The sequence below is a fragment of the Cebus imitator genome, unplaced genomic scaffold (assembly GCF_001604975.1).
Source record: "Cebus imitator isolate Cc_AM_T3 unplaced genomic scaffold, Cebus_imitator-1.0 Scaffold145, whole genome shotgun sequence".
In the NCBI taxonomy this organism is placed as follows: domain Eukaryota; kingdom Metazoa; phylum Chordata; class Mammalia; order Primates; family Cebidae; genus Cebus; species Cebus imitator.
This window is the reverse complement of record NW_016107460.1, coordinates 2,866,903-2,885,883: the sequence shown is the minus strand read 5'-3', so window position 1 is coordinate 2,885,883 and position 18,981 is coordinate 2,866,903. Positions and strand designations below refer to the sequence as shown.

At 36.5% G+C, this 18,981-nt stretch overlaps 1 protein-coding gene across 1 annotated transcript in view; it reads left to right on the top strand.

Moving 5' to 3' along the window:
- FREM2 (FRAS1 related extracellular matrix 2) overlaps positions 1-18,981 on the top strand; it is a 186,945-nt gene that overhangs the window by 8,309 nt on the left and 159,655 nt on the right. The window contains exon 2 of the mRNA XM_017542495.2: positions 2,662-2,751. Coding sequence (XP_017397984.1) covers positions 2,662-2,751 — 90 coding nt within the window. The remainder of the gene's footprint in view (positions 1-2,661; positions 2,752-18,981) is intronic.

Here is an 18,981-nt window from a genome sequence, read left to right as displayed (position 1 = left end):
ACTTGGAGAGAAAATTGGGTATGTGAGTGCCATATAGTTTCATTTATGTTCTCTTTATCTTAAAAAAAAATGTTCTTAAAATTCAGTTTTGAAGTGAGGATTTATTTCAATGAAACTATCCCTTAACAATTATATTTTTGCTTAAGAAAACATTGCCACAGATGCTAGGCGTGCTAAACAGTTCCTTTTCTCCTAGCAGGGCCTTTAGATTTTCTTATACAATTTGGAGGGGTGAGGACATTGAAAGAGGGTCTTCCCCCACATGGCCAGAGGTCATGGTTCTTACAGTAAAGATGTGTAGTGAGCAGAGTTTACTGCATGATTTTACTGATAAAGTGAAGGTTATAAAATTAAGAATTATAAGAGTAAACAGGCAAAGAGTTGTACAGGGTCTTCAGTCCTTACCCTGGCAGAAACATCCTTCATGCAAAAGTAGATATGCAAGGGTGATCTAATCCACTGGGAAACATAACCATACAGAAAGATAAAAGTGAAACTAGGCAGCAAGTGTGGAAAGTTGTAGTAGGGTTAGAAATGAGGGGCCTGGCTCAGTGGCTCACAGCTGTAATCTTAGAGCACTTTGGGAAACAGAGGTGGGAGGACTGCTAAGGCTAGCCTGGGCAACATAGTGAGACCCCATCTCTATATTAAATATTGTTTTTTAAAAAAGAAATTAAGTACTAAGGGAGAATCAAACATCTTAGGCATGTTTTACCTCCAAATACCTCTATTAGCAAGAAGGTACCATTAAGTGTAAAATCAGATTTTCCCTTCTGCAAGTGTTCTCTTTTGAAACTTTATGAGCCAGGGTAGAGCACACATTTTACATCTGTAAAGTGGAGCTATAGAAATTTATGAGGCCATTGGTCCATCCTAATACCTTGCCTCACTTGAGATTAACATTTCATAAAGCCATTGTCTTCCGTATAAGCCTCTGAATTTCATAGCATGAACTTAGTAGAGCTTTTAGGAGATGGAAAAACCATGGAACACACATTAGACAGGTAGATATTACCTATCATTGTCATAGCTATTTTTAGCCATGATCTTGACTTTTTGTAGCCTTAGAAACTCACTGATTGGACCAGATCAATTGATGATCTACTATAAATATCACAGGACAAAATTATATATATATATATATATATATATATATTTATTTATTTATTTATATATACACACATATATATTTATATATATGTATATATATACACACACATATATATATTTATATGACTCCATCTTGGAGAAAAAATTATATATATATATAAAATATATATATATTTTATATACACATATATATATATCTGTCACCCAAGCTGGAGTGCAGTGGCTCAATCTCGGCTCACTGCAACCTCTACCTGTGAGGTTCAAGTGGTTCTCCTTTCTCAGCCTCCTGAGTAGCTGGGCCTACAGGCGTGCCCCACCATGCCTGGCTAATTTTTGTATTTTTAATAGAGACAGGGTTTCACTATGTTGGCCAGGCTGGTCTTGACCTCCTGACCTCCTGATCTACCCAGCTCAGCCTCCCAAAGTTCTGGGATTACAGCTGTGAGTCACCAAACCCAGGGATAATTTTCTTTATTATGTTGTATGTATGGCATCATTAAGGAAAGGAACTGGTAAGATGGATGCATAAGTTTTAAAAATTATGTCTTAGTAATGAAAACAAATGTATGCATGTGAATTTGATAGAGTAGAAAACAACATAAGGAACATTTCTGAGATGATATAGCTTTCTGCTAGGAATAAAGCTTTCCAATTTTTTTTTTTTTTTTTTGAGACAGGGTCTTACTCTCTCGCCCAGACTGGAGTGCAGTGGTGCAACCTCAGCTCACTGCAACCTCTGCCTCCCAGGCTCAAGTGATTCTCTGGTCTCAACCTTCCAAGTAGCTGAGATTATAGGCACACACCACTATCACGTGGCTAATTCTTGTCAGAGACAGCATTTCACCATGTTGGCCAGGCTAGTCTTGAACTCCTGACCTCATATGATCCAGCTGCCGTAGCCTACCAAAGTGCTGGGATGACAGGCATGAGCCACTGTGTCCGGCCGGCTTCCACTTGTATTAGATGTGTCTGTTTTTTTTTTTTTTTTTCTCAACAGGGAGTCATCAGTTATTTCAATGTGTGTGATTTTTTGAAAATATCACCTTCATTTTTTCTCTCAAACTTTGGAGACGAAAAAATACCCTGCTACAGCACAAAAAGTAAGAAAAATTAGCCAGTGTCGAGAAGCAAAGCCTCTGTCCTCTGCAAACCAGTTCTTTACAGGGAGGCAAAGGGTGTGATTTCAAGAGTGCCAGGAAATCTGCCATGCCTCAAAATATCTTCCTTTCCACCTGTCATGGTGCCTGGCATTCCATATTTAGAAAGTCATTCCTTTGGTGAATGAACATGCAAATACCACTGGGAGGGGCAACACCTTGCTATTATTATAAACTCTTGTACTCTATTTATCTGTGTAAGGGATCAGGTTTCCATGGGACAGCTGAAATCTAGGGGCTTAGAGATCTGAGAAATAAGATAGCACTGTTTCTCTTAGGAGGAAAAAGGAATTTAAACATGTTTATAGGAAAACCAGTAGCCAATAAAATTTACCATAATTAGTCATCAATTTTACTCTGTTAATTAATCATCTTGTTTTTGGTTATTTTCTAGCTGACATTGATGACATGAAAATATGCTATGTCTTAAGAGGTGGGGCTGATGCCACAAGCGATATGTTCTATTTTGCAGTTGAAGATGGTGGTAAGTATTCCACTCTCCTAGTAGTGACAGCAAGGAGAGAGACTTTTCTTGGTCGCTCTTTGATGATGTTATTTCAAGAAGTCTTTATTAAGTAATACGATCACCTGAATTTAACCTGGTATTTGCTGTAGACAATTTTACAGTCTCACTATGGCACAACTCTCTTATGTAAAGGCTATAGATAAAAGTTCTAGTTATATTACTTTTGTCTTATTATTTGTAAAGCACTAAAGAGAGAAATCAGTATAAATAGAATCTCCATGTCTAGTTGTTCAGATTACTCCCTGCATGAGGCTGCCTACTTGAGTCGGTAAGAGGATGTTGGAATTCAGCCGCTGCTCCACTCATAGCCACATGCTCCTTGACGTATACAAAATGGTATATAAAATGCGGCCCAAAGGAGCTGCATTTTCCTAATTCACTCGTGGGTGCTGTGTGAACTCATACTGATGGATAATGTGTTGCATTCACCAAGAAATTAGTAGTAAATTAATGTCTGTTTTATCTCACCAATCTCAGAATTTTTAATGATTTTCTTGTTTTGGGGATTTTGTGACCTAGTCCTGCTAAAAGTTTTTCTGAGCTAATTCTCCTGGGCAATATTATGCTCTTACTCCCACAGAACTGCCTGCCACTTACACTCCCTTCAGGTCAGATCTCTTGTCTTTCTAACTCTGTGGATGAGGAGAAAAACTGGTCACTGTCAGATTGCTCATAAAGATGATTTTGTTCTTGCCTGTTTTCATGGGAAGCAAAAGAACCTCCCCAAGTACACGTGTTGTGTGAACAGGACACCTGAACTGAGGGTATATGTGAGAGAGAAGAGAGAGAGAGGAGAAAAATAATTCATATGCTGTTACCTGTTTCCTTATGATGCTTTTTAAAAATGGCACACTATTATGTCATCTATCTCAAAAAGACTCCATCCTTACCCTCCATGTTTTTGGAAGCATTACGTAGGATTTGTTTAAAATATCACTGGACACAACATGATCATAGTTCTGAAAAATGACAATTGTTGAGTGTGTGCCAGAGAGGCAAAAAAAATGTGTTAACTTGGGTTTAACTGTTTGATTCCTACTGTAAATCAGAGTCAATCATGTTAATGCCTTTACTTTTTTGAGTAACCAAATCATAGTTTAGTGTTCTATGTATTGATAAAAGGAATACTAGCATAAAACTGAGCTCTAAAAAGGAAATCAACTCATAAAAAAAATCTTGAACCTTGCAGCATGAATCTTGCTGCTCAAATGAGTAATTCTATTGTAAATAAACTTTAGAGTGAGATCCTGAAACAATCCAAATCTGTGTAACATACATAAAAATTTAAGGACAAAATTAGTGGTTTAAGACACCATGTTTATCTCTTAGAATGACTGAATAAACCTCAATAGCAAAGTGTGACTTTCTGTAAGATTACAAACAAAAGTTTCAAGTTCATTGGCTATAATTACTCTAAAATATTATATCCTATACTTTTTAATAAAATATTTTGCTTTTTTGCTCATACGCGCACATACACATTATTTTACCTTAGCTGGGTGGAATGGTAGCATTTACTTTAAAATTGTGGTCTCTATTCCAATTTTGGAAAATACTCTATAGTATCATATTTCAAAATATTAAGTGAAGAATGACTAGCTGAAGAGGCTGGGTTTATGTTTATATTTGCTGAAAATGTGGCAAGGCCTCTAAAGATTGTCTTTATGGAAGTAGGAACATAATCACCTTAGGAGCCTTTTTAGAGAGAGAGTTTCATGTGAGAGATAAAAATTTCAGATTTTCTTTTTTACCCTCTTTCTCTTTACTGGCAGAGCATTACCTATGGGGCTCAGGCAGATTTTGGCAAGCTGTTGAACAGAATTTACCTTAATTCCCCTGATATAAGAAAACTACCCTTTGACAGAATAAACACAGAGACCTGAAAGATTAAAAATTCACATTTGTATCTCTCAATTGTTTTAACCTGATTCTTAATTTTTTAAGGATTTTTGTATTCCCTTATAAATGTTCTAATGTTTGAATGAGAAGTGCAATACTATTTAAACTTAATTAGCTGTAGTAATCTATTGTCATCTACTCTATACAGTGATAGCTGGCATTTCTATAAGTCATCCCAATTAAATATGAAATGCATGAATATTTCACCCCTGGAAAGCAAGTCAAGGCACAATGGTGTAAAATTGAGAACTCCCTATGTCCAGTTTGCTTTCCAATCTGATAAATTCACCTTGTTCAAATCAACGTGATTGGTTTTACGACAGTAACTGTCTAAGGAAATCAGTGGGGCAAACATAATCCTTGAATAACCTGAAAAATAAAACATAATTCAATTTAAGGGATTTAGAATAGGAGAAGAGATTGAGAAGAACAGAAGCCTCAGACCTCTTGTTTCAGATTTAATTGTGTTACCATGGGAATCTTGCTGGCCACAGGATTCTTCTGTTACCATATGGCAATGGATTAGTGACCATCCATTACTAAAGTGACTATGCTTGGGACAGAGTTACTACTTTTGAAGTTTTGGAGTGCTTGGGGACTTTTACCAAATAACAGAATTAAAGAGAACACTATCTGAGCAATAGATAACATCAGGGTCTTTACCTCAGGGGAAGTCTACCGTATTTGGACTCAGTACATGTTGGTTGATATAGCACATGTCCACAACATGCACAGATCCTTATATCTTAGGGTTTTTTCAATTAGATTTTATACCTTCTATGTTATTTATTGTTACTTACGTGATTCTTGCCTTCATATCATCCCTGTGAGCAATATAAACAACAACAACAAAATTATGATTTCTATTTGCCAGATGAGGAAACTGAATCACCAAAATAAGTAACTGTCCTTCAAGCTGCACAACGGGGCAGCTAGAGGCTGCTTTCAATCCCAAATTCTTTCCTCAAACAACAGTAAGCAATAACTTCCACACTTATTCAGATAGGTATAAGAGGGGGGAGTTCTTGAACTTCTCTGGGTTCTGCAGACCGACTTTCTAGGAATGTTTAATAGATGAGAGTGAAGTCAGAGTGGGATCTGCTTTTCTAAGAGACAAAAAACTTCGTGTCTTCTAAAGCATGGATTTTTATTTTAAAATACTTTAAAAGTTGTAGTGCCCTAAACTTTGTAGTACTCTTTCTTGGTATCATAGTGTAATTCCTTTTTAAAAAACACTTTTGGCCAGGCGTGGTGTCTCACGCCTGTAATCCCAGCACTTTGAGAGGCCAAGGCGGGCGGATCACAAGGTCAAGAGATCGAGACCATCCTGGCCAACATGGTGAAACCTCGTCTCTACTAAAAATACAAAAAAAATTAGCTGGGCATGGTGGCATACGCCTGTAGTCCCAGCTACTCGGGAGGCTGAGGCAGGAGAATTGCTTGAACCCAGGAGACGGAGTTTGCAGTGAGCCAAGGTCACACCACTGCACTCCAGCCTGGTGCCTGGTGACAGAGTGAGACTGTGTCTCAAAAATAAATAAATAAAATAAATAATAAAAATAAAAAAACACTTTTGTTTTGGGTTCAGAGGTACATATGCAAGTTTGTTATATAGGTAAAGTCATTTCAAGAGGGCTTGTTGAACAGATTATTTGTGACCCAGGTACTAAGCCTAGTACACAATAGTTATTTTGTTTTGTAATTTTTAAAGTATTTTATAATGCAATGTGTTTATTGGAATATTAATAAAGAGCAAGAAATTGTGATGTCAGAATAGGGCACTCGTGCAGGTACTCTGGGCCAGTCAACGTATGTGAATGCATCATTACAAAGTATAAGGTCAAGTTTTGAAGTTCAGGAACATATTCCCGCTAACTGTGGCTTCACCTAATGAGCTCATGTATATATGTAGCAATTGCCTATGGATTTAGCTAAACTGTCTTCCATTTCTTTTTGCTTTCATGCTTTATATCTTCATGAAGGTAACTGATAATACAGACCTGGGAAATACATCTTCCTTTGTTGATTGCCTCTTTGAATTCTAATTCCAGATCTATCTAGTACCCTGGAATTTTGTTGGGGGGAAAGAAAACATTTATTATTTATTTTTTTGGTAGTCAACCATTTTTATCTGATTCCTTCTCAGTGTTCAACTCTCTGTAATTTTCCTATAAGGTCTAACATGAAAGTGCTTTGTCGAGCCCTTCTAGCTCTTTATTGTGTTGTGAAAGCTGGTCTCACATAACTATTCCAGGTATGCCCCACCCTCAGCCCTAATGACTGTTAATCACTCTTCATCACCAGGCTCAAATATCATTTCCTCTCCAAAGCTGCTCCCAACATCACAGTGACAAAGTCTCACTCTGCTTTATGCTTTTATTCCCAACTTTATTTACAGTAAAAATTCATATTATCATTATTTACTAATGCAAAAGCCTTCATTAATAAGGAAGAAACTTCTTCATATCAAAAAAGTTATCATTAATCTTTGTACCTCAGTGCCTACCCAAGGTTGAGCACAAGATAAATACTTACCGAATATTAAAATGAATAAACAGGAGAAAAACAATTGCTCTCTTTTGACACAAAAATCAATTAAACAGTATGATAAGAGAAACTCCTATAAACAATTCCCAGTAGACCCTTTGCATTCCTTTAGATATAGGAATTGCCCTATCCTAGCATTAATTTAAATCCCTATGGCACCAAGAAAGTTTTTTAGGAAAGCTTTCACATTTTTAAACATATGAAATTAACTAAATCAACTGCTGTGAAAATTCCATTGAAATCTTCAGTGAAATGCACTTAAGATTGAAGTATTAACCACCAGTTCAGAGCTCATATTATTCTTAAAGAAGCCTTTTCAGAAGAAAAAAAAAAAAAAAACTGGTAAGTTTATTATTAAAGAATTATACAATTTAAAATCTAAAAGGAAATAGACATTTTCTATAAGTCACTGAAATTTTAAAGCCAGCAGCACCATGACTGTATTTCAGTTACTCCAGTATTTTCTTCTGTGGTATGAGGTAACATTAGGACAGGTGGAAAAGTAGAAGACAATATTAGCAAAAAGTATCACTAGCTTTCATTAAAAAATCCTTGTGTAAACTTTTAATTTTTTTGTTTTAAGTCTCAAAGCCTCAGCATCAGAGCCAGCTTGTTTTATTTGATGGACTTAAAAAATAGAATATGTGATCACCTAGCTGGACATATTGAGTAGGAGGAGTCTTACATTTTTATTCATTATGAAAACCAACTTGCTGCTTCCTTATTTGAACCCTCTCATATGACATAGGCATGCAGTCTAAGTGAGTTCTGCCTGCTGGGTTTGGCATTGAAACTGGGGCAGCAGACATAATATCTGCGTTGGCCATTATAGTGTTATCTAGGCCACAGCCAGACTTTTTTTTGCTGTTGTCTTTGATTATGTCTTTTGGTGCTCAATTTTCCATCCCCCAAGATCCTTGATTCACATGCTATTGAAGGATGTTATAAATAGCATCTTGACATACTAGTAACTGCAAAGTCATTTCTATATATGAAATGTCATTTAAGGTCGAGGCTTTTGAATTGTTATTCCATATTTGATGATTGACTCCTCAAACACAGAGAGACTACTGGACGCCTTTCATTTTAGATAGAAGGAGCACAAACTTTTGCTTGAAAGTGACCAATAACTTTGGGGTTTAAGACAGAGTAATTACTGGTAATTAGCTTGAAGGTAAGTCAAGGGCTGGAAAAATATAAATAGAGTAAGTAGGAAAGAGAGGTCTGAGTACAAGCATTAAAAGATTGTACAGACATATTCAGCTCAGAGAAAAAAGCAAGCATTCTTGGCAATAAAATTAATTGCTAGTGACATGAGAACCAGAGAAAAGATGCTAGTGCCTTAGGGAGTTATAATAAGACAGTGAAGTAATGTCAGGCACTGATACAAATATTTTTAATCTGTAAGGCAGTGCATGGCCTACTAGAATACAGGTCATAGTCTACTAGAATACAGATCTTGGCTACTGTGGCTGAATGTGTGTAAGCCTTTCACTCTTCATTAAGCAGTTTGCAATAGACCAAGTCATCAAGATGTTTCTATGCCAGATCACTGTCTATAAAAGCATGACTGTATTAAGGCACCTGTGCTGTGTACAAGAATGAAGCTAAACCTTTTAGACAGAAAATTATAAACTCAAGTTTATACCTTTTAGATAGAAAAGTAAAACTTAATTTTATTTATTATTCTTTAGATTCATTACAAAATTATACATTATATGAATATACTGTTTTCATTGGCTTTAGTTCAGAGGACTTTTTAAAAAATTGTTAAATCTTTGGGTGACTGTGTGTTCTTGTTAGGAACATTTCTAAAAATTTCACATGATTTCATATTACTCAGAACAAATGATCACCATTTAAACACTAAGCAAATTTTTCATAGGTGATTTAAGTACCATAATCTCAAATCAAATGTTTATTTGTGGTGTATGTTAATAATTCGATAGTATCCCAGCCTGTTTCTTTACATTTGCTCTGATGGATGGGAGAAGTGGAAAGTGATTTTCAAAGGAGAATCACACAGTGGTAATTAGTATTATTCTGTATTTGCTAGAACCTGAGATAACGCAACAGATAACCAGAATGCAATGTAAAAGAAGGGTCAGAGTTTCTATTGTGAGTCTTATTTGCTAAAACAAGAATCCCTGTAAATTTGGTTATTCAATTACTAAAAAAATATTTTTGGAACACCCACTCACCATGTTTCAGGTGTCCCTTGGGATCTGAGAAAACGATGACTATTACAGTCAGGATCTTTGACCTCAGATTCATCCTTAGGATAAAACAGTAGACAAATGAGTTAAACTTTGTTTAAAGTATTCTGAAGGTTATAATTAAGCCACAGATAGAGATACAGTTGTCAGGAAAGGCATCTAAAAGGTGGTATGTAGGTACAGACTTAGGACAGGAATGAAGCTGCCACTAGAAGAAGGGAAGAAGAAACCTTCCAAGTGGAAGGAAAAGCATGTGCAAAGTGACTTGAGCTTTGTATGTTCAAGACTTGGAAGAGCACCAGCATGGCTGCAGCTCCATGAATAAACCAGAGAGGATAACAAGATGAGGCTGGAGAGCTAGATCAAAACCCGATGGTACAGAGCTTTGTATACCCAGGGGAATGATTTAGATTTTGTGCTAAAGAAAAGAGAAACCCACCTGTATTAGTCCATTTTTACACTGGTCTAAAGAACTACCTGAGATTGGGTAATTTATGAAGAAAAGGTTTATTTGACCCACAGTTATGCATGGATGGGGAGGCCTCAGGAAACTTACAATCATGGCAGATGGTGAAAGAGAAGCAAGTAACTTCTTCAAAAGGTGGCAGGGGAGAGAGTGAGTGAAGGGAACTGCCACACTTTTAAACCATCAGATCTCATGAGAACTCACTCACTATCCTGAGAACCACATGGGGGAAACCACCCCCATCATGATCCAATCACCACTCACCAAGTCCCTCCTTCAACACATGGGAATTACAATTCGAGATGAGATTTGGGTGGGGACACAGAGCCAAACCATATTACCACGAAATCATTTTAAAGCAGGGGAGCATTGTGTTCCAATTTGTTGTTTTAGGAAGATGCTTCTTGCAATTGTAGAGAATCTATAGGAAGACAGCAAGGGGAAATAGAAAGATTGACATGAGGCTGATGCAGAAAGGCAGATGTCATATGGGAAGAAGAAGGTAGGCTTGATATACTGTTAGATGTAAATCTGTAAGACTTATTATGGGTTGCAGTACAGGGTAAGAAAAAAGGAGACCTTAAGCAGGATTCTAGGTTTTATGGCCAACGGAGAATGGTGCTGCCATTTATTTAGAGGAAATAGACTAGAGGGGCATGGGCTAGGTTTGAGGGACGAAATTAAGAGGACATTAGAAGCATATTAATTATGAGACCTCTTGCTTCTCTGAAATGTGTGTACAGGAAGGCCAGCCTTTTCATCTTGCTTAGCTTTTCTTCCATCGCAGTTAGAAGCACGGCTTTAGGAGTGAGAACTGGAGCAAATACTGGTTGTGCCTCTTACCGTAATTTGTGATGTGACCCTGGGCCAAGTGACTGAGACTTTCTCAACCTCAGTTTCATTTATAAAGTTGGGATAATACTAGTACCTACCTAATAGGGTGCTTTTGAAGATTAAGTAGATAATTCATGAAAATAAGATCATTCATGCGGCACAGTTCCTGTCACATAGTAACAACTGTGCAGGTAGCTGCCGTTGCTGTAGCCACTCCTCTGAGGGCTTCCAGAGCTTTTCTGTTCTTTATTTTTCTTTCTTATGTCCTCTCCCTCCCTTTCTTCTTTTCTTCCTTTCTCCTATCTTCCTCACAGTAGCTGTCTATAAAGTGAGACTGCTCATTGGGTGTTGGTGGAGAGATGGGGCAATACACCAGGATGGAAAGTGAAAAGCTGATGAGCCCTTCTGCAGTGCAATGTTCATTGCTAAGAAGGCTTTTAAGGTTATTTCACAGGTTGTAAGTAGTTTAACCAATATTTTCATTACAAACATACTAACAAAGGAGTTTTCCCTAGGGCCAAATACAAGAAATTTTTAAAAACCCACTGTATCTCTGAAGCTCAGCCTGCATGTTTTATTTCTCCTTTTTTAAGGGTTAAAGTATAAATTTTATAGGCTTGAAGGTTAAATACAGTATCTTGATTTAATAAAAATGTAACCCTTCAAAACATCTGGGTTTAGCAAAAATGAGGTTCAAAGGACAGTTTTGATTGCAAATCTCAATAGGCTGAGCCATAAATGGTTGACGAGATGGGTTAAATGCCATGTTTATTTAGGTATTGGAATCACCTAAATATGGTTTGTTATGGAGAGAATGATATATATAGTCACCCCAGTGGCCAGATGCCCCATTTCGTCAATATTGTATAGAAAAAAGGAACTAAATAAATGTGTCTTTGGGAAAACTAGTAAATTTAGGCACTGAGAAGAGCTTGTAAAACTAGTAAATTTAGGCTTTAAGGAACTTGAAATTCCTCATTGAGGTCATTGGAAAATGAGTGTTGTGTGTATGTAGATACTCCTAACAAGTTCCTTCAAAAGCTCAATGTTGCTTATCAAAACAATTTGTAGTAAAAGAGTACTTCTTGATTTTATTTTATGAAAATGTAAAATTCTACTTTTCCTGAGATTAGAGGAAAACTATATGCTTTTTACAATCTTGTAATTTTAATATCTTCATACGTAATGATTGGGTAATGAATAAATTTTAACAGCTACAATCACAAACTTTCTACCTGATAAGTATGAAAGCCTTGTACCTTTCTGCAATATCCCAGTGAGGTCAAAAGGACAAATGTCATACTTAATCCTGATTGCAAATAAGGAAAAATGAGATTCATTGAAGTTTAACTTTGTGTCACAGTGATGAATGCATGAATCACACACACAAATAAAGTATAAGTACTTTTGCTCTTGCTTCAAAAATGTGGATTGATTTCACAATGTACGTTTTCTAAGACCAACAATGTTTGTATAAACGAGAAAAAAATGTCTTTTTTAACATTCTGTTTAGAATAGTTAGTACAAGTTTACTAAGATTATTAATTTATTAATCTGGTTCTGCCCCTTTATAGTCAAAAAAATCAATTGCCAAGTAGCTGCATATAAGCAATGAGGAAATATTAAAGAAACAATATACCTTTAGATGGTTTACACTTAGAATTCTTACATTTTTAGGAGAGAAGTTTCCAGAATGAATTATTCAGTTATAGCTAATTACCATTAGCTAATTAACTGATAACATGAATAACATTCATTTTTATTGCAGAGTATTATTATTCTTGGAACAAAGACATTAAAAGAAAAAGATTAGGGAATAAAATTATATAGCTATATTTGGTTTTCAACTTAGAATTTTTTTTTCTTGGTGTTAATTTTGTGCTAAGCTTAGAAAATAGCAGCCTTCATGGTAGCTTTTGACGAAGAAAGTGAGGACACAATTGTCCTGTTCCTGTTCTCAGAGAGTGCTGACTACGTTCTTGCAGACAGAGAGAGCAGAAGCGCCTGCACTCCATTTCTTTGCTGGATTCTTTAGCACAGGAAGGTTTAATCATTTCATCTTGGTAATGTGCCACCTGCTACCTTTAACTCTACAGCTGTTAGAGGCATGAGTTGAGAACACTGAAAACAGTGTTTTCAAGCATAGTTCAAGAGTGCCACTTCAGAAATTGAAAATAAGGTGGTGAAACTGGTTGGTAAACTTTAGAAATCCCCAAGAAAGGAAAGAGCCATTTTGTGTTCCCATAATTCTTCTCTTGCTTTACTAGATTTTAGGCAGAAATAGCCAAAAATTAAGTGCATTACATCACTGCTATAAAATTAAGAAATATAGAGTACATTTGATTCTTTAGGAAATTGTTTTCTCAATTTCTTCATTCCACCTTAACCTCAGAGTTATTTCATTTTACCATCCATGTCCACCCAGGTACTAAATCCAGCCGCTTTTCCTGGTTTCTGAATTTCTGTTGAGTAAGATTCCTGCACATTCTCCATGGCTATTGCATCCTTCAGAACCACATTGAAGCTTATCTTAAATGACATAATAGATGTAAACTGCTTTGTAATTATGGGCACAAAGTAAGTGCTATATTCATATTAGCCATTCCCCCCACTATAATATCATATGCTGCCATGAGAGACAGGATTTTTATCTCTGTTTTTCACTAACATACCCTCAGTACCTGAGCACATATAGGTGCTCGATAAATATTTATTGAGTGAATGAAAAAATTTCTTCCAATGCAATTCTAATCGATCTTTGTCTCTTGTTGCCTTCTCCTGTAATCTGAATATAGCTTGTTTCCAAAATTACCTAAAAATACAAATATGATTTTAGACCAAGCGCAGTGGCTCACGCCTGTAATCCCAGCATCTTGGAAGGCCAAAGCAGGGCAGATCATTTGAGGTCTGGAGTTTGAAATCAGGCTGGACAACATGGTGAAACCCTGTCTCTACTAAAAATACAAAAATAAGCTGGGCGGGTAGCACATGCCTGTACCCGGGAGGCAGAGGTTGCAGTGAGCCAAGATTGTATCACTGCACCCCAGCCTGGGCAACAGAGTGAGACTCTGTCTCAAAAAAAAAAAATAAATAAATAAATAATCTTTTTTAAAAAACTTCTTTCCTCCCTTCTTGAAGAACTGCCACAGTTAATTTTCTAAAGTGCAAATTTGATGTTTTCTCTACTTTACAACTCTCAATGTTTTGTTTTGTTTTTGAGACAGAGTTTCTCTCTTCTTGCCCAGGCTGGCATGCAATGGTGCAATCTTGGCTCGCTGCAACCTCCACCTCCCAGGTTCAAGCGATTCTCCTGCCTCGGCCTCCCAAGTATCTGGGTTTACGGGTGCCTGCCACCATGCCCAGATAATTTTTGTATTTTTAGTATAGACAGGGTTTCATCATGTTGTCCAGACTCATCTTGAACTCCTGACCTCAGGTGATCCACTGCCTCCACCTCCCAGAGTGCTGGGATTACAGGCATGAGCCACCATGCTCAGCCTCAGTGTTATGTGGTGTGTTAGGTACAGGATAAAATTCAGACTCTTCTCATGTTGTACAAACTGAGCAAATCTGACCCTGTGCAACCACACTGCCTACTCAGGATTCCTGCACATGCCTGCCATGCTGCTTCATGCACACTCACCTTTTCTTTCTTCCTGAATCCCCTTCCCACCTCCTCTGCATGAGAGTCAGCAGAGATAGCATATTTCTTCCTGATGCCTTCTACTCTTATCCTTAGGGTCGGACCTCTCCTCTGTGTTTCCCATAACTACTCATATTTGTATCTCAAAGTTATATTCAGAACATTGATTTACATAGCAATATATTGATTTATATAATAATTTAAATCATTATGCCAATTGTAAAAACATTATATATGTACATACAACTGTGTGAATATGCAGACACATTATGTAGACGCACATGTAAACAATTGCTTACCAAGCGATGTACAGGGCAGCACAAATATTTAATAATATATAATATAATGTAAACGGTTGTTAGAATATTATGCAGAATATACTACATATGTGTATATACCTATGTTATATGAAAATGCTTATAAATGCTATATTGTAGTCCAGATTGCTCCTCAAATCACACTGATAATTTAAAAATCTTTTATTTTGATGTCATGTTTTATTTAAAGTAGCTTTCACAAGCTGAAGGATACTCTACTAGGGCCTTGATTTGACACAAGATACTGTACCAAACCCTTCTGATGACTTTACCCTTAAACTGGTTATTATTAGGTGACTTGTAGTCCCAATTGGTAGAAAATTGCTCTTAACATCAGCGATGACTGGGCATGGTGGCTCATGCCTATAATCTCAGCATTTTGGGACGTTGAGATGGGTGGATCACTTGAAGTCAGGAGTTCGAGACCAGCCTGGCCAAAATGGTGAAGAAAATTACTCTACTAAAAATATATATATACACACACACACATACACATAAAATTAGCCAGGCATGGTGGTGCATGCCTGTAATCCCAGCATCTCAGGAGGCAGGGGGAAGGAGAAGTACTTGAACCCAGGAGGCAGAGGTTGCAGTAAGCTGAGATTGTGCCACTGCGCTCCAGGCCAGGTGACAGAGTGAGTGAGAATCCGTCTCAAAACAAAAAAACAAAAACCATCAAGATATTGGTCATAGTGCTAAAGCCACTGAGCTTTTCCTGAATGAAAGCAATTATATCCAAACTATTTCTAAGACTTAAAAAATACATGAGACTCATCTATTCAATATCTCTATTTATAGATGAAGTCACAAAAATTATTCACTAGAATGCAACGTTTAATTAGGTGAATCTAAATACTTCAGGACCAATAAGAAGTGAGCTCTTCTAGGCATTTTGGCCTTGAATCCTGGCTCTGCCAAGTTTTAATTAAACTTTCTGCTTATCTATTAATCGATCGAGATGCATTTCACTTTAACAATTGGTATACTGGACCTAAATGTACCACTCTGCACTGGAACTCCTTGGATACACCTGTGTTTACAAAGCTTCTCAACTGCAAGAGCTGTTTCATTCATATTTGTGTCTCTTGTTCAGTGCTTAGTCCCCTTAGTCACCACATGGCACTTGGTATGAGGTCAATAAATATGTGTAGAGTGAGTCACAAATAAATGTAGAGCATGGGTGAATTGTTGATTTCTATTTTCTCTTAAAGTTGTATGTGGAGTAACTTCAGAAGTCAAGAGAAGAATCTAAAGGAAAACAGAATAGGCTTACCAGCTAAAAATAGTGTAAGAATAAATGAAAGCTTGTGTTTACTTTCTGTATCTTTCAAGAGCACATAGGTGCATATGAACATATTCTTTCCTGCTATTGTTTGCATATACTTTTATGGTGACATCAAACTCTTGCTCTTTATAAACAAAGTTGCTCTCCTTATTTGTACACCCCTAGGTATGTTTCTAGTTTGGAGATTTCACTTCCAGACGTTTCAGCATTTGTAGATGCTGCCATTTCTTTGACTTGGTTCGTGTAACAAGCATATTGTACCTTCTTGATTTCTATTCTAGATCCCGTTGAGAATGGAGTGAGTTTATACCCTCATCTTAATGGACTCACTTTACTCTCCCATTTCTCTGCATCACTTTGATAAAACTGAGACAACCACCAGCTCCCTTTCCCTTCCCATCCTCATATTCACCTCCTGTCAGCATGCATGTGGTAAAAGTAAACATTACAGAGTCAGCTAAATGACAATTCATGTCTGTTTCATTTAATGGAGGGCAAGGTAGCACTAAGAGATCAAGTGACTATCAAAGCATTTTATACTAGATTAATAAGATAAATGATGTTACTAAACTATGGGATAAAGTAAACATATCTGAAAATATCAATAAATCACTTCTTTTAACATGCCTATCTTAAGAGTCTATATTTTTTACCATATTGTTTAAATATTCACTATACAAGCATGCTTAGCAAATGTAGTGAAAATCATGTGTTGTATAGAGTCTAGAATTATAGATACCATTATAGCATTTGATTTTTGATATTTCAGGGAATGGATTGTTTTTTAAATAGAAGATTCCTAAAGTTTTAATGTCTTTGATCATATCATAAGTGTATTATATTCATGCATAGATAGTTTTAAAAATAGACTTGCCACTTACCAAAAAATTTAAAAGCATTTTAGGATTTTTAAAGAATTTTTTTCTATTGAAAAACTGACGTGAACCAAGTTTATATAAATTAGAAAACCTGGATTTAAAATGTGTTCAACACTTTGTTATTAATATTCACAAGCATTGAGAGTGACCACAGACAGTTTTAAATGCAATGGCTTGTCTTGTGGGTTTCTGGGACTGAGAGTTTAAGAACTAGGTGCAACAGAGCAGAGCAGGAGCATGTGGTATATACACTGGATGTGGCTAAGGGCTCTTCTGCAATACTCTAGAAAAATTTAATTCTGCCTTATTAGGTAGTTGCTTAATTCATAGTTATTGTATTACCAAGCTCATTTCCTTAATATAAGTAATAGATAAAACTGATTAGTCCACCTTTGAATCTACCAAAATAGCTAAATACAAGTTTTACTGTATTCTTATTTCTTCCTCAAGGGCAATATATTTACGTAGACCCTGCACATATTTTAATGATCATTTAATATATTTGTTAATTGGAATATAGAAAGCATTTTGTGTACATTTCAATTTTTATCCTATCAGTTGCTCTAAGGCAGGCATATATATAAGTATATATATATACACATTTCCTTCCTTCCTTCCTTCTCTTTCTTTTCTTTTCTCTTTTTCTTTCTTTTTTCTTTCTCACTTTCTTTCTTTCTTTCTTCTCTCTCTCCTCTCTCTCTTTCCATCTCTCCCTCACACACACACACACACACAAGTATACAGAGAGAGAGAGAGAGAGAGAGAGACTTACTATTTCCATGGGATTCCAATGCATTACTCTTTGGGAACCAGTTTCATACTTTAATAAAATTTTCCTGGTACTAGTGCCAAGATTAGCCTCTTAGGCAATAATATAAAAAAGGCTGAAAATATTTTATTACATTCTGACTTACTCCTAGATGGTATCATGATTCAGCATTTAATTCTCATAGTAATTAAGTGCCTGTATCAGATGTGATTCTTCTACTATCCCTGTTTCTTTCAATGGTATGTCTGTTTGCTCAACCGTCTAAGCATCTTTTAATTCTCCTCCCCGCTCCACTGTCCAAGTAATCCTCACAACCTGCTATTTTTTATTTACAAAATCTAATATGACCCTCTTTTCGAAACCTTCTGTGGGCAGCATCCTAGTATCCTGAGATACTGAATTATTATTATTATTCCAGTACTTTTCTAAGTAGTGTTCTCTCTCCTGTCTCCACAACCTCAAATCCTCCACAGTCTTTCACAGAGGAAGTCTTTGCATTTGTAAATGAATGAGAACCCTGGATTTATGCTCAGAAAATGGGTCTAATTCTCAGCTTTGCCACTTATTAACAGAGTGAAATCAGGCAAGGTCACTTAACCTCCCAAAGCTTTTGTTTCCTCATCTGTAAACCTGAAAACATAATGTAGCAGTCTCTCAGGAATGTGACAAGGACTATATGGCTCAAGAATGTGAACTTATAACCTAATGAATTCATAATGTATAGTATTATTATGGGCATAATATTCTGTGGCATCATTTTTTGTCATCTATCTTTGATTTTCTTGCTTCGTCTGCTGACTAGATTGTACTATGTATTTGTTAATCTAGCTCATGCATTTAAGGCCAGCCATTCAATGGCCTTAACTGATCTCTTCATTTTCAGCTCCTGTGATTTATCCGTATTGTCTCTTAAGAGGATTTCACCTACCGTGCTTATTTCACAAGTCAACATACATATTCATGTTATGTCTTCTCCAAAGCAAAAATTTCATGTTCCTCTACTTTTTTTTTTTTTTTTAGACAGAGTCTCACTCTGTTGCCAGGCTGGAGTACAGTGGCACAATCTCAGCTCACTGCAACCTCTGCCTCCTGGGTTCAAGCGATCTTCCTATCTCAGCCTCCCAAGAAGCTGGGACTACAGGCGTGTGCCACCACGTCCAGCTAATTTTTGTATTTTTAGTAGAGATGAGATTTCACCATGTTGACCAAGATGTTCTCAATCTCTTGACCTCATGATCTACCCACCTCAGTCTCCCAAAGTGCTGGGATTATAGGTGTGAGCTACCATGCCTGGCCTTCTCTACTTACTTTTAAAGCTCTGCTCATACATATTA